This window comes from Manis javanica, chromosome 1 (assembly GCF_040802235.1).
Source record: "Manis javanica isolate MJ-LG chromosome 1, MJ_LKY, whole genome shotgun sequence".
NCBI classification, from domain to species: Eukaryota; Metazoa; Chordata; class Mammalia; order Pholidota; family Manidae; genus Manis; species Manis javanica.
Window position 1 is genome coordinate 29,031,178 of NC_133156.1, and position 27,602 is coordinate 29,058,779.

The 27,602-nt window shown below is 42.1% G+C and overlaps 1 protein-coding gene and 2 pseudogenes across 3 annotated transcripts in view; 1 reads left to right on the top strand and 2 right to left on the bottom strand.

The window, feature by feature from the left end:
• LOC108394675 (uncharacterized) overlaps positions 1-11,623 on the top strand; it is an 83,047-nt gene extending 71,424 nt beyond the window's left edge. For 2 of the 3 annotated variants that reach the window (XR_012129017.1, XM_036994109.2), the window contains exon 3: positions 9,347-9,605. Coding sequence is in view for 1 of the 3 variants with exons in the window: in XM_036994109.2 (XP_036850004.1) it covers positions 9,347-9,408 (62 nt within the window). In the remaining 2 variants the exon portion in view is untranslated. Of the gene's footprint in view, positions 1-9,346; positions 9,606-11,568 lie in introns of those variants that run through there. The other variant, XR_012129024.1, reaches the window with a different exon arrangement.
• A 519-nt stretch (positions 11,624-12,142) lies between these two features.
• LOC108408605 (olfactory receptor 3A10-like) lies at positions 12,143-14,767 on the bottom strand (annotated as a pseudogene).
• Positions 14,768-20,378: 5,611 nt separating this feature from the next.
• On the bottom strand, positions 20,379-26,864 carry LOC140848329 (olfactory receptor 3A10-like; annotated as a pseudogene).
• Between the last annotated feature and the right edge of the window lie 738 nt (positions 26,865-27,602).

Consider the following 27,602-nt stretch of genomic DNA (forward strand, 5'->3'; position numbering starts at 1 on the left):
AAGGAACGTTTGCCTTTTCTGTCTGTTGCTGTATCCCAGCATGCAACAGTGCAAACATTTTCCTTGTTTACATTTGTCTCTCATTAATGCTCATGGTGTCCTTGACATACAAGCTTTTCTTACACTCTGCAGTCAAGAATGTAAATATTTTATTTTTATGGCTTCTGCCTTTGCTGTCACACCTGAAATTATTTTCCGTATCTCAAGTTTATTAAATATTCATCTGTTTTCTACTACTTATTTTATGATTTTATTTTTTGTATTTTATGTTTCACATCCAAAATTCATGTTAGTACATGATGTGATATAGTGATTCGAGTTTATTTTCTTAACTCTATAGCTTTTGTCCCAAGAACTTTCTCAGTCATTCGAAGTACCTCCTTTGGTCAAATATGAAATGTTTTTTTTTTTTTTTTGAGAGGGCATCTCTCATATTTATTGATCAAATGGTTGTTAACAACAATAAAATTCTGTATAGGGGGTCACTGCTCAATGCACAATCATTAATCCATCTCAAGCCTAATTCTCGTCAGTCTCCAAACTTCTGAAGTATAACGAACAAGTTTTTACATGGTGAACGAATTCTTACATAGTGAATAAATTCTTACATGGTGAACAGTACAAGGGCAGTCATCACAGAAACTTTCGGTTTTGATCACGCATTATGAACTATAAACAATCAGGTCAAATATGAATATTCATTTGATTTTTATACTTGATTTATATGTTGATCCCACATTTCTCCCTTTATTATTATTATTATTTTTATTTTTAATAAAATGCTAAAGTGGTAAGTAGATGCAAGATAAAGGCAGAAAACATAGTTTAGTGCTGTAAGAGGGCAAATGTAGATGATCAGGTGTGTGCTATGGACTAAGTATTAATCCGAGCTAGACAAGGGCAGCAAAACATCCACAGATGCAGAAGATTTCTCTCAAAGCAGGGGGGGTGAGGTTCTGAGCCTCACCTCTGTTGATCCCCAATTTCTCACCTGATGGCCCCCCTGCGACTGTGCCTGTCTTAGGTTGTTCCTCCCTTGAGGAATCTTACTGGTCTCTGGCTAACCAGTCATCTTCCGGGGCCATACAGGGAAATGTAAAGTTGGTAAGTGAGAGAGAAGCCATATTGTTTAAAAAGGTTAGCTTTTTACTTCTTTGCAGATTTATGCCCTGTGGCTTCTATGCCCAGCACTTGTCTCAGGTATCTTTACCACCTGGAGGAATTATGATACTCAGTAAATTCTATATGAGGCACGAATTCTATTTAAGGGTTGTAATTAGGAAGGAAGAAGAAAAGCTATAGAGGTAGCATATGGAAGAAAACATGGGAGGATTGATTATTTCTTTGACATATCTTCTTGTAGAGTACCTTAAGTATGTATAGGTTTTAAACTACTAACTAATTTGCACACACATATTAACATAATAGGAATACGGTGACATAAACAAAGCAAATCTATAATTACCATTAATCCCCAGTGAAGCCAAGAAAGCCATTTAGGCACCCTAGGCATTTGTGAAAATTTGTCTATGATATGATGGATATTGTCCAACTGTACTTGAACAGTCTGAGAGAAATCAGACAAATTAAAGCAACCCATTTCTGGGATCTGTTCATATCCCATATGTTCTTTTAATCATAGATAGTCTATAGTCATAAGACTTTGGAGTGCTACAACTTGCACCCCTCCCAACTCCTGGTTGAGTTCCAACAGTACAGATCCGGTCAAATTCGTTGTCTCACTGTATGCACATGCCAGCCTAGACATCTCCCTCCTCATTCCTATGGCAAGTCCAGGAGACAGTGGGCTGGATGCAGCCACAACCGCAGCATCGTCCGGATCCCTGTGGAGGCTGTTTGTTGATCGTCTCCCTGGCACAAGTCCTCCAGAGAGTGCTGATGCCAGAAGCTCCTCCTCATATCATATCCTAGTTCATTTTCTGGGTATCCAAGCTAGGCCTTGATCTTCTGCATAGAAACAAACAGACCCTTTGCCCACACTTTGACATGCCCTCTATACCACTGTGTAGAACTCATTGGAGGTCAGCACACAGGAACTGCTGTTTTTTTTTTATTTTTATTAAAAGAAAGGAATATTATCAGAAAAGAGTACCTCCATACCTGATCATCTGACACCCTTTAAGTGATCAACATTAAGGATATTAAAGCATGCGTTGATCTTTGATTTACCAATAGTTTTATCCTATCAAGGAGTAATCCCCCTTTTCTTTCTTTCTTTCTTTCTTTCTTTTTAAATCTTTAATCTACACTTACATGAAGAATACTATGTTTACTATGCTCTCCCCTATATCAGGTCCCCCCAAAAAAACAAATTACGGTTACTGTCCATCAGCTTAGCAAAATGTTGTAGAATGCCTACTTGTCCTCTCTGTGTTGTACAGCCCACGCTCCCCTTTCTACCTCCCCCCATGCATGCTAATCTTAATACCCCCCTTCTTCTTCCTCCCCCTATCCCTCCCTGCCCAACCATCCTCCCCAGTTCCTTTCCCTTTGGTACCTGTTAGTCCATTTTTGGGTTCTGTAATTCCACTGCTGTTTTGTTCTTTCAGTTTTTCCTTTGTTCTTATACTCCTCAGATGAGTGAAATCATTTGGTATTTCTCTTTCTCCGCTTGGCTTATTTCACTGAGCATAATACTCTCCAGCTCCATCCATGTTGCTGCAAATGGTTGGATTTTTCCACTTCTTATGGCTGAGTAGTATTCCATTGTGTATATGTACCACATCTTCTTTTTCCATTCATCTACCGATGGACATTTAGGTTGCTTCCAATTCTTGGCTATTGTAAATAGTGCTGCGATAAACATAGGGATGCATCTGTCTTTTTCAAACTTGATTGCTGCGTTCTTAGGGTAAATTCCTAGGAGTGGAATTCCTGGGTCAAATGGTAGGTCTGTTTTGAGCATTTTGATGAACCTCCAAACTGCTTTCCACAATGGTTGAACTAATTTACATTCCCACCAGCAGTGTAGGACGGTTCCCCTTTCTCCACAGCCTCGCCAACATTTGTTGTTGTTTGTCTTTTGGATGGCAGCTATCCTTACTGGTGTGAGGTGATACCTCATTGTAGTTTTAATTTGCATTTCTCTGATAATTAGCAATGTGGAGCATCTTTTCATGTGTCTGTTGGCCATCTGTATTTCTTTTTTAGAGAACTGTCTGTTCAGTTCCTCTGCCCATTTTTTAATTGGGTTATTTGTTTTTTGTTTGTAGAAGCGTGTGAGCTCTTTATATATTCTGGACGTCAGGCCTTTATCGGATCTGTCATTTTCAAATATATTCTCCCATACTGTAGGGTTCCTTTTTGTTCTATTGATGGTGTCTTTCGCTGTACAGAAGCTTTTCATCTTAATGTAGTCTCACTTGCTCATTTTTGCTATTGTTTTCCTTGCCCAGGGAGATATGTTCAAGAATAGGTCACTCATGTTTATGTCTAAGAGGTTTTTGCCTATGTTTTTTTCCAAGAGTTTAATGCTTTCATGACTTACATTCAAGTCTTTGATCCATTTTGAGTTTACCTTTGTATATGGGGTTAGACAATGGTCCAGTTTCATTCTCCTACATGTAGCTGTCCAGTTTTGCCAGCACCATCTGTTGAAGAGACTGTCATTTTGCCATTGTATGTCCTTGGCTCCTTTATCAAATATTAATTGACCATATATGTTTTGGTTAATTTCTGGAGTCTCTAATCTGTTCCACTGGTCTGTGGCTCTGTTCTTGTGCCAGTACCAAATTGTCTTGATTACTATGGTTTTGTAGTAGAGCTTGAAGTTGGGGAGTGAGATCCCCCCTACTTTATTCTTCTTTTTCAGGACTGCTTTGGCTATTCGGGTTCTTTGGTGTCTCCATATGAATTTTTGAATTATTTGTTCCAATTCATTGAAGAATGTTGCTGGTAATTTGAGAGGGATTGCATCAAATCTGTATATTACTTTGGGCAGGATGGCCATTTTGATGATATTAATTCTTCCTAGCCATGAGCATGGGATGAGTTTCCATTTATTAGTGTCCCCTTTAATTTCTCTTAAGAGTGACTTGTAGTTTTCAGAGTATAAGTCTTTCACTTCTTTGGTTAGGTTTATTCCTAGGAATTTTATTCTTTTTGATGCAATGGTGAATGGAATTGTTTTCCTGATTTCTCTTTCTATTGATTCATTGTTACTGTATAGGAAAGCTACAGATTTCTGTGTGTTAATTTTGTATCCTGCAACTTTGCTGTATTCCAATATCAGTTCTAGTAGTTTTGGAGTGGAGTCTTTAGGGTTTTTTATGTACAGTATCATATCATCTGCAAATGGTGACAGTTTAACTTCTTCTTTACCAATCTGGATTCCTTGTATTTCTTTATTTTGTCTGATTGCCATGGCTAGGACCTCCAGTACTATGTTAAATAACAGTTGGGAGAGTGGGCATCCCTGTCTGGTTCCCAATCTCAGAGGAAATGCTTTCAGCTTCTCGCTGTTCAGTATAATGCTGGCTGTGGGTTTATCATATATGGCCTTTATTATGTTGAGGTACTTGCCCTCTCCTCCCATTTTGCTGAGAGTTTTTATCATGAATGTATGTTGAATTTTGTCAAATGCTTTTTCAGCATCTATGGAGATGATCATGTGGTTTTTGTCTTTCTTTTTGTTGATGTGGTGGATGATGTTGATGGATTTTCGAAATGTTGTACCATCCTTGCATCCCTGGGATGAATCCCACTTGGTCATGGTGTATGATCCTTTTGATATACTGTTGAATTCTGTTTGCTAATATTTTATTGAGTATTTTTGCATCTACATTCATCAGGGATATTTGTCTGTAATTTTCTTTTTTGGTGGGGTCTTTGCCTGGTTTTGGTATTACGGTGATGTTGGCTTCATAGAATGAGTTTGGGAGTATTCCCTGTTCTTCTATTTTTTGGAACACTTTAAGGAGAACGGGTATTATGTCTTCTCTGTGTGTCTGATAAAATTCCGAGGTAAATCCATCCGGCCCCGGGGTTTTGTTCTTGGGTAGTTTTTTGATTACCGTTTCAATTTCTTTGCTCGTAATTGGTTTGTTTAACTTTTGTGCTTCTTCCTTGGTCAGTCTTGGGAGGTTGTATTTTTCTAGGAAGTTGTCCATTTCTTCTAGGTTTTCCTATATGTTGGCATATAGGTTTTCATAGTAGTCTTTAATAATTCTTTGTATTTCTGTGGAGTCTGTCGTGATTTTTCCATTCTCATTTCTGATTCTGTTGATTTGTGTTGATTCTCTTTTTCTCTTAATAAGTTTGGCTAGAGGCTTATCTATTTTGTTTATTTTCTCAAAGAACCAGCTCTTGGTTTCGTTGATTTTTGCTATTGTTTTATTCTTCTCAATTTTGTTTATTTCTTCTCTGATCTTTATTATGTCCCTCCTTCTGCTGACTTTAGACCTCATTTGTTCTTCTTTTTCCAGTTTCGATAATTGTGATGTTAGACTATTCATTTGGGATTGTTCTTCCTTCTTCAAGTGTGCCTGGATTGCTATATACTTTCCTGTTAAGACTGCTTTCTCTGCGTCCCACAGAAGTTGGGGCTTAGTGTTGTTGTCATTTGTTTCTATATATTCCTTAATCTCTATTATGATTTGTTCATTGATCCATTGATTATTTAGTCACATGTTGTTAAGCCTCCATGTGCTTGTGCGCCTTTTTGTTTTCTTTGTAGAATTTATTTCTACTTTTACACCTTTGTGGTCTGAAAAATTGGTTGGTAGAATTTCAATATTTTGGAATTTACTGAGGATCTTTTTGTGAGCTAGTATGTGGTATATTCTGGAGAATGTTCCATGTGCACTTGAGAAGAATGTATATCCTGTTGCTTTTGGATGTAGAGTTCTATAGATGTCTATTAGGTCCATCTGTTCTAGTGTGTTGTTCAGTGCCTGTGTGTCCTTACTTATTTTCTGCCTGGTGGATCTATCCTTTGGGGTGAGTGGTGTGTTGAAGTCTCCTAAAATGTATGCATTGCAGTCTATTTCCCTCTGTAGTTCTGTTAGTATTTGCTTCACATATGCTGGTGCTCCTGTATTGGGTGCATATATATTTAGAATGGTTATATCCTCTTGTTGGACTGAGCCCTTTATCATTATGTAGTGTCCTTCTTTATCTCTTGTTACTTTCTTTGTTTTGAAGTGTATTATCTGATATTAGTACTGCAACCCCTGCTTTCTTCTCACTGTTGTTTGCATGAAATATCTTTTTCCATCCCTTGACTTTTAGTCTATTCTTGTCTTTGGGTTTAATGTGAGTTTCTTGGAAGCAGCATATAGATGGGTCTTGCTTTTTTATCCATTCTATTACTCTGTGTGTTTTGATTGGTGCATTAAGTCCATTTACATTTAGGGTGACTATTGAGAGATATGTACTTATTGCCATTGCAGGCTTTAGATTCGTGGTTGCCAAAGGTTCAAGGTTAGCTTCTTTAGTATCTTACTGCCTAACTTAGCTCGCTTATTGAGCTGTTATATACACTATCTGGAGATTCTTTTCTTCTCTCCCTTCTTATTCCTTCTCCTCCATTCTTCATATGTTGTGTGTTTTGTTCTGCTCTTTTTAGGAGTCCTCCCATCTAGAGCAGTCCCTGTAGGATGCCCTGTAGAGGTGGTTTGTGGGAAGCAAAATCCCTCAGCGTTGCTTGTCTGGGAATTGTTTAATCCCGCCATCATATTTAAATGATAGTCGTGCTGGATACAGTATCCTTGGTTCAAGGCCCTTCTGTTTCATTGCATTAAGTATGTCATGCCATTCTCTTCTGGCCTGTAGGGTTTCTGTCGAGAAGTCTGATGTTAGCCTGATTGGTTTTCCTTTATAGGTGACCTTTTTCTCTCTAGCTGTCTTTAAAACTCTTTCCTTGTCCTTGATCCTTGCCATTTTAATTACTATGTGTCTTGGTGTTTTCCTCCTTGGATCCTTTCTGTTGGGGGTTCTGTGTAATTCCATGGTCTGTTTGATTATTTCCTCCCCCAGTTTGGGGTTGTTTTCAGCAATTATTTCTTCAAAGAGACTTTCTATCCCTTTTCCTCTTTCTTCTTCTTCTGGTACCCCTATAATACAAATATTATTCTTTTTGGCTTGGTCACATAGTTCTCTTAGTGTTGTTTCATTCCTGGAGATCCTTTTATCTCTCTCTATGTCATCTTCTATACGTTCCTGTTCTCTGGCTTCTATTCCTTCAATGGCCTCTTGCATCTTATCCATTCTGCTTATAAGTCCTTCCAGGGATTGTTTCACTTCTGTGATCTCCTTCCTGACATCTGTGATCTCCCTCCGGACTTCATCCCACTGCTCTTGCATTTTTCTCTGCATCTCATCCCGTTGCTCTTGCATTTTTCTCTGCATCTCTGTCAGCATGTTCATTATTTTTATTTTGAATTCTTTTTCAGGAGGATTGATTACGTCTGTATCTTTCTCAGGTGTTGTCTCTGTGATCTTTGTCTGCCTGTAGTTTTGAGTTTTCTTGTTGATAGAGATAGTTTGCAGAGCTGGTACGAGTGACAGCTGGAAGAGCTTCCCTTCTTGTTGGTTTGTGGCCTTCCTCTCCTGGGAGAATAGCGACCTCTAGTAGCTTATGCTCGTAAGCTGTGCGCAGACAGCGCTTCTGCTACCTGCCCGTTTGCTATGGAGTTTATCTCCGCTGTCGCTGTGGGTGTGGCCTGGCTGGGGCTTCCCCTCTAAAGTGGTGGAGCCCCTTTGGAGGGGGAGCGGCCGGGAGGGTATTTATATCTGTAAGGTGACTCTGTGCTCCCTGTTGCCCAGGGTGTTAGAGTGCCCAGAGATCCCCAGATTCCCTGCCTCTGGTCTAAGTGTTCTGTCCTGCCCCTTTAAGACTTCCAGAAAGCACTCTCCAAACCAAAACAACAACAGCAACAATGAGAGAGGAAACAGCAAAAAAAAAAAAAAAAAAAAAAAGGAAAAAACACGTGATTTTCTTTTGTCCTCAATTGCTGGTCCCAGGCACCCGCTCTCGCCAAAAAGAGAGAAAAAAAAAAAAAGGGGGGTAAAACACGCGATTTCCTGTGTCCTCAGGTGTCGGTCTCAGACAGTCGCCCACCGGTCCCGTAGGGAAACGCGTGATATTCTTCGTCCTCAGGCGCCAGTCCCAGGCACCCGCTCACCGGTCCTGCTGCTCTGCTTCCCTAGCACTAGGGTCCCTGTCCCTTTAAGGCTTCCAAAAAGCACTCGCCAAAAGAGGGAAAAAAAAGGGGAAAAATGTGCAATTTCCTCCGTCCTCAGGCACCGGTCTCAGGCACCTGCCCTCCGGTCCCGCAGGGAAAAATGTGGGATATTCTTTGTCCTCAGGTGCCGGTCTCAGGCACCCGCTCACCGGTCCCGCCACCTGCCTCCCTAGTACCAGGGTCCCTGTCCCTTTAAGGCTTCCAAAAAGCACTCGCCAAAAAGAGAGAGAGAAAAAAAAAGGGGGAAAAATGCGTGATTTCCTCCGTCCTCAGGTGCCGGTCTGAGGCACCCACTCACTGGTCCTGCTTCCCTGCCTCCTTAGCACTGGTGTCCCTGTCCCTTCAAGGCTTCCAAAAAGCACCTGCCCACCGGTCCTGCAGGGAAAAATGCGTGATATTCTTTGTGTTCAGGCGCCGGTCCCAGGCACCCGCTCACCGGTCCTGCTGCTCTGCCTCCCTAGCACCGCGGTCCCTGTCCCTTTAAGGCTTCCAAAAAGCACTCACCAAACAGAGAAAAAAAAAAAGGGGAAAAACGCGCAATTTCCTCCATCCTCAGGCGCTGGTCTCAGGCATCCGCCCACCGGTACCGTAGGGAAAAATGCGCGATATTCTTTGTCCTCAGGCACCGGTCCCAGGCACCCGCTCACCGGTCCTGCTGCTCTGCCTCCCTAGCACCGGGGTCCCTGTCCCTTTAAGGCTTCCAAAAAGCACTCGCCAAAAAAAAAAAAAAAAAGGAACCGCTCCGGTTTCTTTCCACCCGCTGGTAGCTGGGGGGAGGGGCGCTCGGGTCCGGCCGGGCCGGGGCTTTATCTTATCCCGTTCGCAAGGCGCTGGGTTCTTGCAGGTGTGGATGTGGTCTGGATGTTGTCCTGTGTCCTCTGGTCTGTATTTTAGGAAGAGTTTTCTTTGTTATATATTCATAGCTCTATGTGTTTTTGGGAGGAGATTTCCACTGCTCTACTCATGCCGCCATCCTGGCTCCACCCCCCTGAAATGTTTTTAAACACTTGTATTAGCTTCTGAACTGGAACTTTATCATCTCCTTCTATGCTATACTTGTCAACTCAGTTATTCCTGTTTTTCAAGTCACTTAATGCTTAGAATAATAATTTGAAGTGCATGTTATAATTCTTGTTTCATAGATGAGAAAACTGGTGCCCGCAGAAAGGACCTGCCCTGGCCAATGTCATACAGCTCGCTGTAGCAGTGTTAGCCTGGCCAGCAGCTCTCCAGACCCCTCAGACCACTGCTGCCTGACGGACCACAGCCAATTGCACACAGCAAGAGCTTGGGCTTCTCAGCCGGCTGCCTGGCATAGAAAATGCTTGCTTCACATTTACTTTTCTTTATATCCTGGCTTGGACAACTACCTGTAAATACCAAATAAAGGTCTAGAGTCTTTTAGGACCCTCATTTCATTATCTTCCCAGATCCTACAAACATAAACTCTATAAATAGGATTAGATATTTTCTGACTGATGTTCCAAGATTCCTTCCCAAGCTCACATCTTTCAGCTTCAGTCATTGCTACCTACCTCTCAGGCCTTCACATCCCTACCTGGCCCACTGCTGCCACCTCCAATGTGGGCATCTCTCCAGCTGTTAAAGCCTAAGAGCCACCTTTCACCCATGTGCATGAATTGTTCCTGGGTTATAACCTGTTTCCAAGGAGACTAGGAACAATGAATAAAAGTGAAGGGATGTGTGAGTCACCCAACAAGCAAAAGCCTTCTCTGAGGGTGTGGCTGAGAGACAAAGATTGAGTGGAGAGGCCAGAAGAAATGATGGAGGGTGGGGCATACATAGTGAGGTCTGGATCTGACACAGTGGTGTTATCAAAGAAATGGGTAGCCTTTCAGGACAGAATGACATAGGACAGACACTTCTCTGGGGGTTAATTGGGCAGTGTGGGCAGCACTGAGGGGAGCAGGGGCACAGGCTCAGGGACTGTTACAGGGCACCCCCCTCCTGCCCAGTGGACCTGGACACCCGGGCTGGCATGTGGAGGCAGCTCCCTGCTCAAAGACCAGAGCATGGGCCTGAGAGACTCACAGAGAATTCTCAGGGACCCAGTGGGTGGCTGGATTTTGAGAAGGACTAGATGCCTCCATTTGACTGGAAATATTCTCAGATACCTTCAGGGTTCCTCAAGCAATGAATAAGCATGCCAGGTAAGGTCACTCTTCTCAGACTTCCAACTTCTGAACCAATCTGAAATAGTTCACAGAAAATATTGTAGAAATGGCCATGACAGCAGGCGAAAGCAGCTATCATTCTGTTGGCCATGCCTCTGGATTGCCTTATTTCTGCTCCTATGGTAAAATCGTGATTTCTAGAATTCATTCACTGGCAAATTGCAAACAACATCTCTCTCTATTTTCCCTTCCTTCCCCACCTTTCCTAATTACCTACACATATTAAACAGAATTCCCAGTATAAATCAGTATATTTTGCCATTAGAAATAAAAATAAATCTTAATATTCTTTTTTTTTCTTAGCATGTGAGGGGGACAGAATCTGAATGGTTTTTATTTATATTATCATTTATTTATTTATTTTTCTTTTAAAAATTCTTAATCCCCTTCATCTAATTTGCCAATCCCCAGCCCCCTTTCCATATGGCTCATTTGTTCTCTGTATTTATGAATCTGTTTCTGTTTTTGTCTGTTTTTTTGTTTTTGTTTTTAGATTCCATATATGAGTGAAAGCATATGCTATTTCTTTTTCTGACTTACTTCACTTAACATAATATCCTCTAGGTCCACCCATGTTGTCACAAATGGCAAAATTTCATTCCTTTTCATGGCTGAGTAATATTCCATTGCATATATGTACCACATTTTTATCCATTCATCTATTGATGGCCACTTAGGTTGCTTCCATATCTTGGCTATTGTAAATAAGGCTGCAGTAAACATAAGGGTGCATGTATCTTTTTAAATTTGGGATTTTGTTTTATTTGGGTAAATACACAGAAGTGGGATTACTGGGTCATATGGCATCTCTATATTTAAATTGGGGGGCAACCTCCACACTACTTTCAACAGTGGCTGCACCAATTTACATTCCCACTAACAGTGCATGAAGGTTCTCCCTTCTCTACACCCTCTTCACAACTTGTTTCTTGTCTTTTGGATAGTGGCTATTCTGACTGGTGTGAGGTAGTATCTCATAGTGGTTTTGATTTGCATTTCCCTGATGATTAGCAATGTGGAGCATCTTTTCATGTGACTGTTGGCCAATCATATTTCTTCTTTGGAAAAATGTTTATTGAAGTCCTTTGCCCATTTTGAAATCAGATTATTTGTAAAGCTTAGCTATTCTTAATGCCTGAGACATATGATGCTACATTCTCATGTTTTAGGTGAAGGAGCTGTTGACAGTCAGCAGTGACATTGGATTTGCTGCCCCCATGGGTGATCAGTCAGGATGGGGACACTGGCTGGGGAACAGGTATTTGATAATGTTGCTCTGAAGAAGGTGCTGACAGCATACAAAACCCCAATTTAATTGCATGATCCTAGATTTATTTCATGAATAAGAATATTTTTAAAACAGACCCCTCATTCTGTTACAAATGTATTTTATTTTTAAAGGTGGTTGTGGGAGGGGGCAAACATTCTGTTTTTATTAACATTTTAAATATAGTTCAGGTGAACAGCCATTACATTTTTTAAAAAGTTTTTGTCCCGTATCCGGATCCACATTATAATTCTCCCACCTGCCTTTTTTCTCTATCAGCAACTTACTCTTTTTCCTAAGCTTTAGTTTTTCTTCCCAGTTCAGGGCAAACCATGCTCTACCCTGGCCCACACGGTGTACTTTCCTCCTATCCTTCAACTCAACCCTGAAGAGTCCCTCTGCCCACATGCATGCCTACAGCCTAAGAAAGTCAGGGGCTGCTCAACGAGGAAGGGGCCTCTGATGTCACCAGCCTGTCACTCGGGGGCTTGCCTCCCCATGAGCACCAGCCACAGGGCGCCCTGCACATCAGGGTTCCAGAGGCTGTAGATGAGCAAGTTCAGCATGGGGCTGAGGATGGTGTTGAGGATGCCAATCCCCTTGTCTTTGTCTGAGGCTGACACTGAGCCCAGCCACATGCAACTGAAGATGCCAGTTCCATAAAAGATTCAGACCACGGTGAGGTGGGAGCCGCATATGGAGAAGGCCTTCCTCCTGCCCTTGGCTGAGCAGATTTTTAGCACTGCAGCTGCCACGTAGGTATGGGACGCAGAGATGAGGATCATGGGGAGCACCCCCATGAAGATGCCCCCACAAAAAGCAGCTGCCCATTGAGGTGGGTGCTGGAGCAGGAGAGCTGGAAAAGGGGTGGGAGGTTGCAGTAGAAGTGGTTGACCATGTTAGGGTCACAGAAGTCAAGCACGGACATAGCCACTGTGTGAGTCAGAGCATTGATGAAGGAGATGGCACAGCAGATGCCCACCAGGGCACCCTGGACTTCATGGCTCATGCGGGTGCTGTAGGTGAGGGGCTGGCAGATGGCCAGGTAGTGGTCATAGGCCATGGCTGTCAGGAGGTGACAGTCCACACTGGCCAGGAGGTGGAAGACGAAGAGCTGTGAAATGCAGGCAGTGTAGGGAACTCTGCACTGATGGGCCAAGAGACATGCCAGCATTGGAGGGACTGTGACAGTGACGCATCCAACGTCCAGCATGGACAGGTTCCCCAGTGCATGAGGGTGTGGAGCTTGGGTTCCACCAAGACGGCTGCCAGGATGCTGAGGTTGCCCCCGACTGTGAGCAGGTAGGCAAAGAGGAAGATGGCAAAAGAATGGACTGCAGTCGTATGTTCTCTGTTAGGCCAAGAAGGATGAACTCAGTGACCGTTGTCCTGTTCTCCAAGGCACCTGGATCCATGGACTATGGTGGAGAGCTGTAGTGGGAGGAGACCTGGACCTGCCAAAGTGGGAGAGACACATAGTGGGCCCTTAACCCGTGTCCCCTGGATGGTAAGTAAGATGGCATAGGCACCTGCCAGTCAGAGGGTCATGGATACCAGCCTAGAGCTGGAATGGGCTCCTGGAGGTCCCTGTGAGGCAGGCACTAACCCTCTCATTGCTGGTTGGCACTGAGACCCTGGGAATCCCAGGGAAGGGGCTGGGGCACAGGTAACTACTCTGGGGACCCAGGCAGTAGCTATTTATGAAAATGGTCCAGAAGTGTCTCAGTATTTTAACAACTATTAAGGCCATATTAGTGTATAATGACTGAATAGCAGCTCTGACTAGCTCAACAGATAACAAGTGTATAATAAGTTTCTAGAAAGCACCATATGGGAAAGTAACTATATATGTAATGGTAGGAGGACGAGATCTTACAAAGTCAAAAAGTATTAGGAAAGAGAGTGAGCAAAGAGGAGCAAGGAGCCAACCACAGCCCAGAAACCTACAGGCTGAAAACGGAAGACACGAAAGTGATTTAAGAGTGTACTCACGTTTTTAAGGTGTGAGTATTTAATACTGAGTATTGTGCTAAGCACTTCATATTAATTTTCTCATTTAATTCTCACAAAGCCCTATGGGGTAACTACTATTATCTCTATGTAACCAGGGCACTGAGGTTTGGAAAGGTTAATTAAGGTTTATTATTATTTAAGGGTAGCCTAAGGTTGTAAAGCTCTTGATGGAGCTCAGTCTCAAACCTGGGGCTGCCTGACTCCCCAAGCCCGCACCGTAACAGTATATCACCTCTTAAAGAACTTGGATGCCATTGGCAACACAGATGGACTTAGAAGATATTATGCTAAGTGAAGTTAAGCCAGGCAGAGAAAGACAAATATTGTATGATTTCAATTATATGTGAAACAAAGCAAATAAACAAACAAAACAGAAATAGACTTGTAAACACAAAGAATGGACTGGTGGTTGCTGTAGAGAAGGGAGGGGTTGGGTGAAATAGGTGAAGAGGAAAAAGAGGTACAAAATTCCAATTATAAAATAAATTAGTCATGGGGATAGAAGTACAACATAGGGAATATAGTCAATAATAATGTAATATCTTTGTATGTTGACAGATGATAATTATACTTATTGCGATGAGCATTTAGTAATGTATATAATTGTTGGATCAGTATGTTGTGCATCTGAAACCAATATAATATTGTACATCAACTATACTTCAATAAAAACAATCCAGAAACAAACAGAAAGAACTTGGATATGTATTGTTACTGAGACTTTATAAATGACACTGGGTGTGACAAAGAATGGTATTCCTAAGATTTTAGGTCTTCGCATCAGTACAGCTATTCAAGGAAGTCAAGGACCCATAAATTCATCCTTTCATTCAACAATTTCATTCAAGAATACATCCAGTCTATTTGTTGAATGTAGTAGGATTCTGGATGTATTTTTGATGGTATAACTAACAGCCTGGGCATGAGGTGTGAGAGAAAGATAAGGTGCAGGGGTGTTTCTAGGTTATGTTTTCTATTCAAACCCCATGCTTGGGCAAACCTCAGCTCTACCAAGGGCTATGCAGATACAGAGCAGAGTGCAAGCCTGCTTCGCCCTGAAAAGGAGATACACCTCTCTTGGAGGCTGCCCCCCGAGAAGGCTGGAAGGAGAGCAGGTAGGGTTTCTCCATCAAAGGCAGCTTTCTTGGCCAGGGTCTGTTAAAGTGACAACATAGGAGGAAAGGTTCCCTTACCTTCAAGGACATCACCTAGCTGGGCAGGAAGGGTTGTGAATGCGCAGTTCTCAGAGAGTTTGGCAGACTGAATCCACCCAGATTCAGAATGACCTGTGAAGAAGAGAGCATTCAGCTGAATGGGTGGGAAGAGACAGTGAACCAGGAGAAAGCTCTCTGGGCTACAGGGAACAGAGGGCCTGCGTGGAAGCCATCCCAGTCTGATGAAGGAGACAAGACACGAAGGTAACATGTATTCAGATTTCATCCATGCCAGCAGTTAAGTCAATTTAACAAACTTCCTTAAGAAAGAGGGCTTGCTTCAAACAGGGGAATTTATGCATTTACTAAAATACAAGGTAGAGAAAAAAATAACATATTCTCTGCCACATTGAAAAAGCATAGCAAACAGACCTCTGAGCATAGTACGGTTCTTCCCCATCCCCATTCACTTCCCTCTGAGGTTGGTGAGGATTTTCTTTAGGGTCCGGGAGCATTTTGTTTGTGGCCAAGGAGGCCTTCTGGGCAGAGATCAGCAGCCTGGTGACTGGTGCTGGGTGCTGGTGCCCAAGGGCTTACCTCAACCCCCCTTCCCTTCATTCTATAAAAAGCAGACAGGCAATAATCCCTCCCTACAGCTCATCCCTTCCTGTTCCATGACTGAACAAGATAGATTTCTTCTTTTATGAGTGTGTCCCGTGCATGCAACCCCTCCCTGAGAGCTGGGGAGGCCCGGCAAAATGTAGCATTTGAAGTTAGCCTAGGACTAATGAGAGTTTCCTGGAGGTGGGGGATCAGTGACAGCCAATGACATGTAACATCTGTTGAGCACTCTCTATGCAAGTTATTTTATGTGTCACCTCATTCAATCTCTATAAAAGCCTGTAAGGTTGGTAATAATAGTAACTGAGACCTGATTAGATTTTACTATACGTCAAGCATGTTCTAAGTATTTTATGTGTATTACCTCATTTACTTGCAAACAATAGTGGATGCTATTTTAATCACTGTTTTACAGAGAGGTAACTGAGGCACTAAGAGGTAGGTAACTTGTTCAAGGTTATGTAGCTAATTGGGGGAAGTGCTGGGACTCAACCCTTGGCCATCTGGAGTAAGTCCATGATCTTAAATACTTCACTCTGAGAGTGAATGGCTGATTTGCAAAGCTGTATAGTGGTGGAGCCAGGATTTAAGCCAGGAAGTCTGATCCATGGGAGTGGTGGGACTCATCTGGGTACCCCAACACCAGCAACCTCTGGTACACACAATTTGTTGATTAGGTTAGTTGCTTTGGTGAGAAGGCAGAGGGTCTTTGTAGGAAGCCCTTGGCACCTTAGGAAATGTCCTCATTGATGGACTTCCCTATGGGTTAACATAAGCCCAGTCTGGGTTTGAAATCATGGCAGTGGCATATTATCCATCTGTCTGTCTACAATATCGCGCAGCACAGGGGCAGGAGTTCACTCTTGCTCGGAGCAGCAGCTGCATCTCTTCACCCTGGATGACATAGAGATTTGTCCACTCTCCACTTCTCCAACCACCTCCCACACTGCCTGTCCATCAGGGTTCAGGTTCTCTGGTCCAACTTGCCCTGTTACATAGTTTTGTCTCTCCACAAAGCCATGTACAAGCCATAGTCTCTTTCTCTCTCTTCCCTCCCTCTCCCTCCCTCCTCCTTTCCTTCTTTCATCCCTCCAGTGTATAAGGATGACAACTCAGCACAGTGGCAAGAGGTGTGGAATTGGAGTCCAGATGCTTGTGTTATTTGTCTTATACATAATTTTCTACTACTAACTAGCTTTGGAATCTTGAAGAGAGGAAAAAAGAGGAAAGGAAGGAAGGAAGGGATGGAGGAAAGAAGGAAGGAAAAGAGAAAGAAAATAGGAAGCTAATATTTACTTGAATATAAACTTTTGGTCAGGCACATCACTCCATCTAACTCCATTGTATGTTACTACATTACATGTTACATTTCAACTTTACAAAAATTCTTGAAGATAATAATTTTACAAATGAGAAAAGGAAGTCTTAAAAAATTAACTTGTTCCATCAGTAGGTGAATGGATAAAGAGGATGTGCTACACATACACAATGGAATACTACTCAGCCATAAGAAAGAAACAAATCCTACCATTTGCAACAACATAGATGGAGCTGCCAGGTATTAGGCTCAGTGAAATAAACCAGGTGGAGATAGACAAGTGCCAAATGATTTCCCTCATTTGTGGAATATAACAACAAAGCAAAACTGAAGGAACAAAACAGCGACAGACTCACAGACTCCAAGAAGGGACTAGGGGTTACCAAAGGGGAGGGGTGGGAGAGGGAGGGAGAAGGGGATTGTGGGGTATCATGATTGGTGCACATGGTGTATGTGGGGTCACAGGGAAGCCAGTGTAGCTCAGAGAAGACAAATAGGGACTCTGTGGCATCTTACTACACCGATGGACAGTGACTGCAATGGTGTATGGGGGGCACTCGATAATAAGGGTGAATGTAATAACCACATTATTTTTGTTGTGAAACCTTCATAAGAGTGTATATCAATGATAAGTTAATAAAAAAAGAGATGGCAGTGAAAAAAAAAGTTAACTTGTTTAAGTTCACATATGTAAGAGTTTCTTCTAAATGGAGAACTTATTATTTTCCTGCCAACCCCTGCCATCTCCCAAGGCCCTAAGCCATCACCCATCTCTATCTTTATCTATCCATCAGCTATTCCTTTTCCCTTCTGTAATATGAGAGGCTGCGTTGCATCATATCTAGGTTTACTTAGAGGTATAAGAGCCTGTAAATATAGATTCCTCTGCTTTGATCCACCTGAATAGCCTCCATGTCTCTCCCCAGACTCTTCATTCCTACCTCTTTACCCCAATCACTTACCCTCTGACCCTCCTCTGTTTTCTAGTTCTGTCCCTCAGTCTTCCCATTGCCCAGAGTGGAGAACCTCACCATTCTACTTCACTACTGCTCCCCAAATCTAAGTATCACTCAGCCCCTCATTCTCCTGTCAACAAGGAAAAGCTCCATGAAGACCGTGAATGACCCTCACCCACCCTCACCACATGGGGGCTGGGGAGTCCCACCTTCCTGCGATCACCCTGGTGGTTTCTGGGAGTAGGGGTTTGTAGAGAGGGGAGTGCTAAGCTGACCCCAGGTGGCCTGTCTCTGGAAGGTTCATAAAGGAGTGAGGCAGGGCTGAGGACGTCTGTCCTGGTGCCCTCTCCCTTTGGGAACCACGAGCACCCTGCCCTAAACAGAACTCAGGGATTGACAAGAAGCCGGAAGCACACAAACAACCTCAGTTCTCAAGGGTTTCTCTCAGCTGCCTAATTTTTTGGGCTCTAAAGTCCAAAGAAACAGTAGGCCAATATAGAACAATCTTTTGTTCTTTCATATAAAATTTAGAATCAGCTTGCCAACTTCTATGAAACACATGCCAAGATCTGTGGATCAATTTGGGAAGGACTGACATATTACCAATGTTGAGTTTTGTTTGATCCATGAGCATGACATATCTTTTGGGTCTTTCTATATTTCTCTCCGCAATGTTTTGACATCATTTCAGGCTTCTGAGTTCTCCATGATAGAAGGAAAGGTGTGTAGAGACCATATTACAGATACAAATAATGTCCTGGGACTTAGCTGACTTGCTAAGGCCATAATGTAGGTCCATGTGGAGCTCAGTCTGGGCTCTGACTAGGCTGATTCTGGTACTTTTACCTCTCACTTAGTTTTCATGTTGAGTTTTTTAAAAAAGTATAACTTTAAAAGTTTGGATTGACAAGGTATAATTTTAATTGTAAAGTTTGATGAGTTTTGACAGAAATATACAGTCATGTATCTATCACCTTCATCAATATATAGACTATTTCATCCACTCCAAAAGGTTCCCTTTTGCCGCTTTGCAGGCCATCACCTCTCCACACCATAGCCCATGGCAACCTCTGATCTGATTTCTGGTCCTATGGTTTTGCCATTTTCAGAGTGTCATAGATAGAATCATACAGTCTGTAGACATTTTATAATTAGCTTCATTTAGTTAGCATGGTCCTTTTGAGATTCATGCATGTGGGTTGTACCAGCAGTCCAGCCCTTTTTTCACTGAGCAATATTCCATTATATGAATGTATTGCAATTTTCATACTAGCTTTCAAGAGAGAAATGTATGCCTCTGACAATAATGTTGCCTGAAATCTTAAATGAAAATAGCGATTATATGTTGGTAACTAACATTGTGACACCTGGGTTCTTTAAGGGTAGAGGCTGAGTTTTTTTTCTCCCCATTGTCCAGTACAGTGCTGGATATTTAATAGTACTTCAATAAGCGCTTGTTGAGTAAATGAATAAATGAAAAAAAAATGTATATACATTTATTAATTTAAACCTCACATGATCATTGCAAGATAGTCAGGGCTGGTTTTCAGTGTTTGAAGGTTCCATAGGTAAGAGATTCTTAAATCTCTGGGCTTCATAATAAGCTCCATATAGCTCTGTCATTGCAACCCATACATTTTAGTATAGTTTTCTGTGCATTTTAAGTTCCCTGAGGGCAAGTGTTAAACCAGTACAGCAAGCTTTAACAATTCATTGTTAACAATTGAATCAATAAATAACAAAATAATTTGTTAGCAAAATAAATGACTGGGAGGTAAAAAAATTACTAGAACTCAGTACTTAATTATTATATTCTACTGTATTTCTTTCAAGAAATACTTCAATGAGTACTTTTCCTAATCAATCCCTGTATCAATAAACAAGGAATCAATCATTTCTGCCATAACCACTTCACTTGTCACATTCCTTTGTATCTCAGTCATCAGCTATATCTTTTCTGGGGGCATCTTAACCCTCTTCCTTTTTGCTGGTGTTCGAGTACCAGCATATAAACACTCAGCTCCTCTCACCTTCAAACAAAACCCAAACAAGGTCTAAATTCCCCTTAGTCTTCTGTTTCTTCATCGCCTACCTTAGCACTTCCATTTGCCCAGTTACAGCTGAACTTCTCTCAAGAGTTCGCTTCGTCTCCTGACTTCTCACTCACTCAGTAACCCTGCTGCACTGACCTCCCACCCCTTCCAGAGGGCCCTGAAAGAGGTCACACTCTGCCTGGAGTGACCTAACCAGCCTGGCAAATGTCCACGCATCTCTTACCACATGGCTCTACCTCCAGCTCATCTCAGATACTTTTTCTCAACACCCTCATTCTCCGGGCAGGAAAGCCTGATACCATTCATGAAGCCACCCAGTGCCCGCCACCTATGACCCTGTGCGTGCTTCTGTGACTTGGCCTTTATGGCCCCCCTGACATCAAGAAATCCCCTTGAGGCCAGAGCTGTGCTTCACATTCCTCTCCATCTCAATATTATTTTGTGTGCTCAATGAAGGCTTTTGGAATCAATTAATAATATAAGTTTCTCAAGTCAATAACTTCATTGAGTCATGCTTTTATGGAAATGCCAGGTCCAGCTTAGTGTCAGGTCCCATTTAGTGACAAGTCTCTATCTCTTTTCTCTCCCTAGATAATGCCTATCTATTGAGACCATCTTCCCAAAAGCAAGGTAATGATTCATCCCATTAGCATTACTTGAGTCCATTTTATGTGCTGGTGGAAGTTATCTGTATTGTAAGTTTAGGGTTCAGACAGAACCAGGAAACTCAAGCAAACAAACATACATTACCAATAAAAACAGTTTTAAATAGTGTCAAATGTCCCAAAGAACAGGACACCAACTGTCTAGATCAAGGATGGTGAACTCAAATGCCTGCAAGGGCCAGGCAGATGATACAGGAGGTGAGAGACTTTGTCAAACTGGCAAATACTTGCTCTCTCCAAAGAGGGCCATGGAAACAGCTGTAGATAATTGCTGCCAATGAGAATGTGGATCTGCTGTTGGCAGGCTTCATTTTATAAGAAGATCTGGAAACCATGGGAAATATGATTATTTCTATTATTAAATATTGTAAACTTCAATTCTGTGCTTTGGACATAACTAAGGGGCTTTCTAGGTGTGATGCCAAAAGCAGATACTAAAACCTTATAGGTGAAAAGATTGAACAATTTGACCATGAATTCATTTAAACCTTCTGTAGGAAGAGAACACCATATTTGCAATATTTATGAGCCAAAGAAGTGATATCATTAAGTTACATGTTCTTCCAAGTTTATAAGAAAAAGATCTTAGAAATACACATTAAACTTTACTAGTGATGAACTAATTTAGAATTAAAGAAGCACTGAGTTATAACATTTGGCCTATCATTTTAGCAAAGAGAAGTGCTTGGTGATAGGTGTCAGTTTGTTCAAACTTTTCTGAATGGCAATTTGACATTATGTTTTCAAGTGCTTTGAAAAAGTTCATATCTTTTGACCTGGGAATTCTACTCCTGGGAATTTATCATTAGCAAATACTGCACAGATGAATGTCCAAGGATGCTCGCTGCAGCATTCCATATAATGAGATTACTTGAACCAACACAGATTTACTTACAGGTTGTTGTTAAATGTATTTTGTTCCATCCATTCAAAAGATACTGCAACCGTAGAAAAAGATGAGGAAGATCTGTATTTAATGTCAAAGAAAAATGTCCACCTACAGTAAGTGAAAAAAGTAGATTACAGAACATTAGGTATATTTCTGTGAACATATATTAAGTAGGACAATTTTTGAAACAGTTATATGCTTAATGTCCATAGGATTATCTCTAAATGAAAAACTTATGGGAAATTCTGATTTTATTCTTTTTTTTGAACTTTCTAATGTTTTATGAAACATGCATTTTCATTGCATTATGGAAAAAGCTGTTTAAAGTAATAAGCTGAATAAATGGAGTACCTTAGCAATGCAGAGTGAGAGGGCTGGTTTCAGGTTTACATCAGAGATGGCAAAGATCTCCATTCATTCAGCAATTCTTCCAAATAAGCCAGATTACTTTCTCTAACTAACCTTATTACATATATTTTTGTTTTGCTTGTGCAATAATGAAAATGCTCTACCTTGTCACTATGATTTTTCTAAACAGTACCTATTCTTTCAGGCTTGAATTTTAAAATTTGTTTTTGTTTGTTGGTTTGTTTGTTAAAAGTGGCTTTCACCAATTCCTTCACTTCCACCAGCTGTCCTGGAATAAACTATAAACTGGTCAAAGGAACAAAAGCTTCTCAAGTCATATTTTCACTTTATTTAAATAGTTCTTCCATAACACTGACCTTCCTTTTCTTTCTCATTCCCTTTGTTGCCCATATACCCACCACACCTTACAGGTATCCTTCCTCCTTGAAATGACTTATTATCACTCTTGAGGAGGCAGGCAGTACTTAAAAATGTAGCTTGCCTAGGTTGAAATCCCCAGCAATACTGTTCATTAGCTATGTGACTTTAGGCAAGTTACTTAACCTCTCTGAGGTTTATCTTGCTAAATCTTTAATCTATAAATCTGTATATACCTCATAGGATTGTTATGAGGATTAAATCAGTTAACAGATGTCAGTCACTTAGAACAGTGGCCATCGTGGGGTTATCACAATGTAAGTGACTTTTCATTTTTATTATACTTTCCTTCCTAAGCCAGTCTCTGACCCCATCTGATATTCACATTGCATTTGCACTAATCACAATACCTCTTGGAAACAGTAAGGGAGCCAGGACATTCGTGAGGGCCTGGGGAAGGGCTCTCACTCAGGGGCTCACCTCCCCGTGAGTACCCACCCAGGGCACCCTGCATGTCAGGGTTCCGGAGGCTGTAGATGAGTAGGTTCAACATGGGGCTGATGATGGTGTTGAGGATGCCAATCCCCTTGTCCTTGTCTGAGGCTTCTACTGAGCCCAGCCACATGCAGCTGAAGACGCCTGTCCTGTAGAAGATGCCCACCCCTGTGAGGTGGGAGCTGCACATAGAGAAGGCTTTCTTCCTGCCCGCGGTGGAGCGGATCTGCAGGACTGCAGCTGCCATGTGTGTAAAAGACACAGAGATGAGGCCCAAGGGCACCACACCCATGAAGGCTGCCTCTACAAAGAGCAGCTTCTCACTGAGGTGTGTGCTGGAGCAGGAGAGCTGGGGCAGGTCACAGTAGAAGTGATGGATCACATTGGGACCTCAGAATTTCAGAGTAGCTAAGGCAACTGTTTGGGTCAGTGCATTGGTGAAGGAAAAGACACATGACATGACCGCCTGGGATTGCTCGACTGCCAGCTCTTGCAGATGCTGTAGGTGAGGGGCTGGCAGATGGCCAGGTAGCAGTCATAGGCCATGGCTGTCAGCAGGAAGCAGTCCACTCCAGCCAGCAGGTGGAAGAAGAAGCGTCATGATGAGCTTTTCCTGCCTATGATGAGGCAGGCCTTATAAGGAATGCTTCTGTTCTTGGACAGGAGATGCCTCAGCATGGCAGGGACAGTGACTCTGGTACACCCCATATCCAGCAAGGACAAGTTCCCCAGGAAGAAGTACATGGGAGTGTGGAGCTTGGGTTCAGCGAGAATGGCAGCCAGGATGCTGAGGTTGCCACCAACAGTAGCTACATAAGCAAGAAGGAAGATGGTGAAGAGGATGAGCTGGAGAGTCAGAGTCTCTGTTAAGCCCAGCAGGACAAACTCAGTGACAACTGAACCATTTCCTGAGGCTCCCAGACCCATGGCCCTTTTCCAGCAGCAGTAGGATTGAGCAAAGCTAGAAGGTGCTGGTAGCAGTAACAGGAGAATGAGATCTTGATAGCAATCACCACATGTAACGATGCCCAGGGCTGGGATGCAAGGACACAGAAAATTTAACAGGAAGTTAAAGATTGAGACACGGTAGGAAAAGTCTTGATAAATCTGACACTTAACGGGTAAGAACAGTGGCACTGGACAGACTCAAACTGAGAGAGATGAACTGACATAAAGAAGGGGGCAAATGTAGTGTTTGAAAATTAAAGGGAAAGATATTTTCCTGAGACCAAAGTTTCAGGAAGAAAACTCCAAGGCTACAGATGGTGGCTTGGCCAGAATCTGGGTACCCAGAGGATGAGAGGGAGCTTCAGAGGATGGGGAGGGAAAGACACGCTCCCCCAACCTGTGTCATCACATTCTCCACATACACATGTCGTCATATTTGGTGGCAGTGGCACGATGCCTGCCGTTGCCCAGATCATTAAGATATTAATTTGTGAAGCCATGAGACTTAGACTGGGCTTTTCAAAAAAAAGTGAAATGAAAGCAGCAAAACTAAATGAGAAGATATCATTCAGGACATCTCCAGTACCAGAGCTGGTGACAACCAGCCTTTTAAATTTTCTAAATAGAAAGGTTATGCTGTATTTCTCCATACACAGTCTGGGAAATTTGGGCTTCAAAGTATTAACCTTTTACTGAATAAGAAAAATGTAAAAAGAGCTTCTGGGCAGGGTGAGACCTTCCAGGCATAAGCTCGCAGATGGGGTAGGCAGATACCAAGTCGCGTTGCTTCACCGGTTCCCAGTTGAACTGTCTCACACTAGATAAACAGATGCCCATACTCTTCAGATAACCTGCCTTTCCTTCTGCCTCCAATTCTACCATCACTTATTTTCTTGCTGTTCTATCTCCTTCCTCTAACCCTCTTACCATCACAGACCTGAACTCCAGATAAGGTAAAAGCAGGTGAAAGTGCAGTGACCTACCCATACATATGATCGGTTAGATAATCCTTTCCCCAGCAGGCCCTCTAATAAAATGCACAGTGATCTGCCTCAACCTCTGGCCGAGGGATGGATATTTAAGTCACTACATGGAGTCTAACCTGAATAGGAAAAGGTTGGAGTTGGAGCTCCCCAAAGGGCAAAAGGCATGAGCAGAGGAAGACATTTCCTGATGACTGATGTTGAGAACCACGTCCCCAAGGCCGCAGTGTGGCAACTGCCATCTAAAGCTCTGGCCCCTTCTGCATGGACCTGTGGTTCTGACTAGGGTGGGGCAGGCCATGGGGCAAGCGTCATGATGAGCTTTTCCTGCCTATGATGAAAAATGCTGAGATATAAACAGTATAGTAAGAACAGGAGGGACCCCATCTTAAGGTTCCATTTTAAAAAGCAGAGAGTTGAGAAGTAGGATTCCTTACATATTCTCTGGTAATCAGATGACAAGCCATCTAATCTTAAGGGAGGGCAGGCAGTCCTAACTGTGTTTGGGAGATGCTCCTTGCAGATCAGTGAGAAGCTCCATAGGGGCTCAAGCTGCCATGGTCTAAGGAGGAGTTGGCAGGGAGTTAGGATGAGTTGAGATCTCTGTTGACAGCTGTCCGTGGAAGGCAAACTCAAGGTTACAGAGCCCAAAGGGAGCCCTACTACCTCCCCTTGACATGACTAAGGCTGTGTTCTCTGCCTGGGAAGTCGTATCTCATACCCTGTTAACCCAGGGCCCTCCATCCTTGACGACTCATCACAGGTCTTCCCTCTTCATTAAACAGTAAACTGCTCATGAGCTCCTGGACTGGGTTTCCTTCCTCTATCCTCCCTATCTGGAGGCAATGCATGCAAATGATCCTCAATTTTTATCTCCATCCCACATACTAAACTGGTAGTCTTGTTGGGGAGAAAAAAATTTCCTCTACCCCTTTGTTAGGGTCTAGGACTCCGGGGTTTCCCAGAGAACAAGACACATGGACATGGAGATGAAAATCCAAGCAAAGTCTTTCATCAGCCGGCAAGCTGGGGTCGACAGCACCTCCCATGACACGCAGGCCGAGTCCGAGCTGCCGACCCCGAAGCAACTTTGGGTACTGATTATATAGGATCTTCACAGCCATTACACCAAAGCCCGCGCAGTTCTACAACTAATAGGTTTAAAACACACTCTATATTGTAACCAATGGGAAACATTGTAACCTTTTTAGGGAACGCGCCAGTTGCCTGCCCGCTTCAATTGTTATCTCTTGCTTACCCAAGCATGTCTATGTGATTTATCACGGGTTACATCCCCAGGCGTTCCCAGGCTGTTGCCCACTTCTAGTTATCTAACTTAGGGTAGGCGCATTTCTCAGAAGCCTTGGGTAATTTACACAAGAAAAGACTGGGTGGCTCTAGGCAGGCAGATTAAGTGTCATTAGTTCTTTTTCCTGACTCTTGATGCTTTCTGCACTCCGTTACACCCTTAGGTTCTTCTAGCTGGTCTGAGACTCAAGTTAAAATAAGACAGATTAACAGGAGGTATAGGTGCTAAAGACAGTCAGGGAGAATAAGGGGTATGTGTCATCCTGAACCAATGGGAAGGTGGTAGGTATCTGAGACTTCAAAGGAAAATGCAAGTAATTCACAGGAATATGAAAAGAGTAAATGTTTGGTAAACAAAATACTTGATGGGACCAAAAATAAGGGGACACAGAAATTTTAACAACCAGGCTTTGTCACACTCCTTCCTATCTGTCACACCTAGTTTACATGATTAGCTACCTATGGTGACAGCTCTCCTCCTGGAGCAGTTCCTTCCTCTAAGTTCTTTCCACGCAATTGTGTATGTGTGTGTGTAAGGGGAGGTCAAAGTACCTTCCCGAGACTTTTGGGCCTTGATGTCTCTCATTAAAAGTCTCCCTGGCTCTCCTACCTTGACTGATTGCTGAATTCATTCTTTTTCTCAGTGCCTCACTGGCAAGAACCCTGGCATCATAAGTAGCTAACCTTATCAGTCCTTTCTCTTAGGATTTTGTGTTTTATAAAAACAACCTCCCTAGCCAAGGTCATGTGTGATTTTTCATTTATTCATTTTGAATACTTCTATGCATTTTAATCTTATCTTAAGGACTTTCTTTAATCCAGTTGGAATTTATTTTGTAACTAGATGACATAAAGATATATCTTTTTTTCCCAACATATATCTAGTTGACCTAACATCATTTATTAAATAATGCATTCACTGATTTGAAATGCCATCTTTAGTATATACTAAATTTCCATGTATATGTATAATTTCTGTTCTAGTCCAAAGAGCCATTTTATTCCTGTTCCAATGCTATATTGTTTAGGTTACTGTAGCTTACAATGAAGTTGGATATTAGAAATGAAAAGTCCCAGAATTTGTTCTTAATTTCCAAAATCCTTGGTAACTGCTGTGCATTTACTCATTCATATGACTTTCAGTCTGATCTTGCCAAGATATGTAATTTTTTACTTGGCAGTTTTCAGTAGGATTGCATTGAATTTACAGATTAATCTGTGGAAAATTGAATGTTTATAAATATCAAAACTTCTCATACACAACAAGAAACAATCTTTAGTAATATTCTGTAGCTTCCTCTAAGAGGGTCTTGTACATCTTGATAAAATTTATTCAAGGTGCTTTATAGTTTTGTCACTGTTGTAATGGTATATTTTTCAATTGTGTTTTGCAAGTATATTGGAAGAGACTACTTTTTTCATCGCAGAAATTTCCACTGTGAAGAATACTTCTTTCAATGCTGAGGACATGTCTCAAAGCCTGAAGAGCACAAATGCACACAAACATTTTTTCACAATAAGTTGGTCTTCTCTCCCCAGCAATCCTGGGGGTTCCCTCTTGTTCTAATTGTCTTCAGTGCATTTCCTGCTGTTCCTCTGATCCCTCTAATGAAGGATTTCTGATATTTAAATCAACTAAGGTCAAATAGATATTAATCTTAAATATACTAGCCTTAAAGAAGGATTGATGGATTCTTTAGAATAAACCAGTAAATATGGATTGGAAGTATTTTTCTCAAGACACAGTTATTGTGTAATATTTCCAAATAATGAAACGTTCCCCTTGCCTTTGAGGTACAGAGTGGA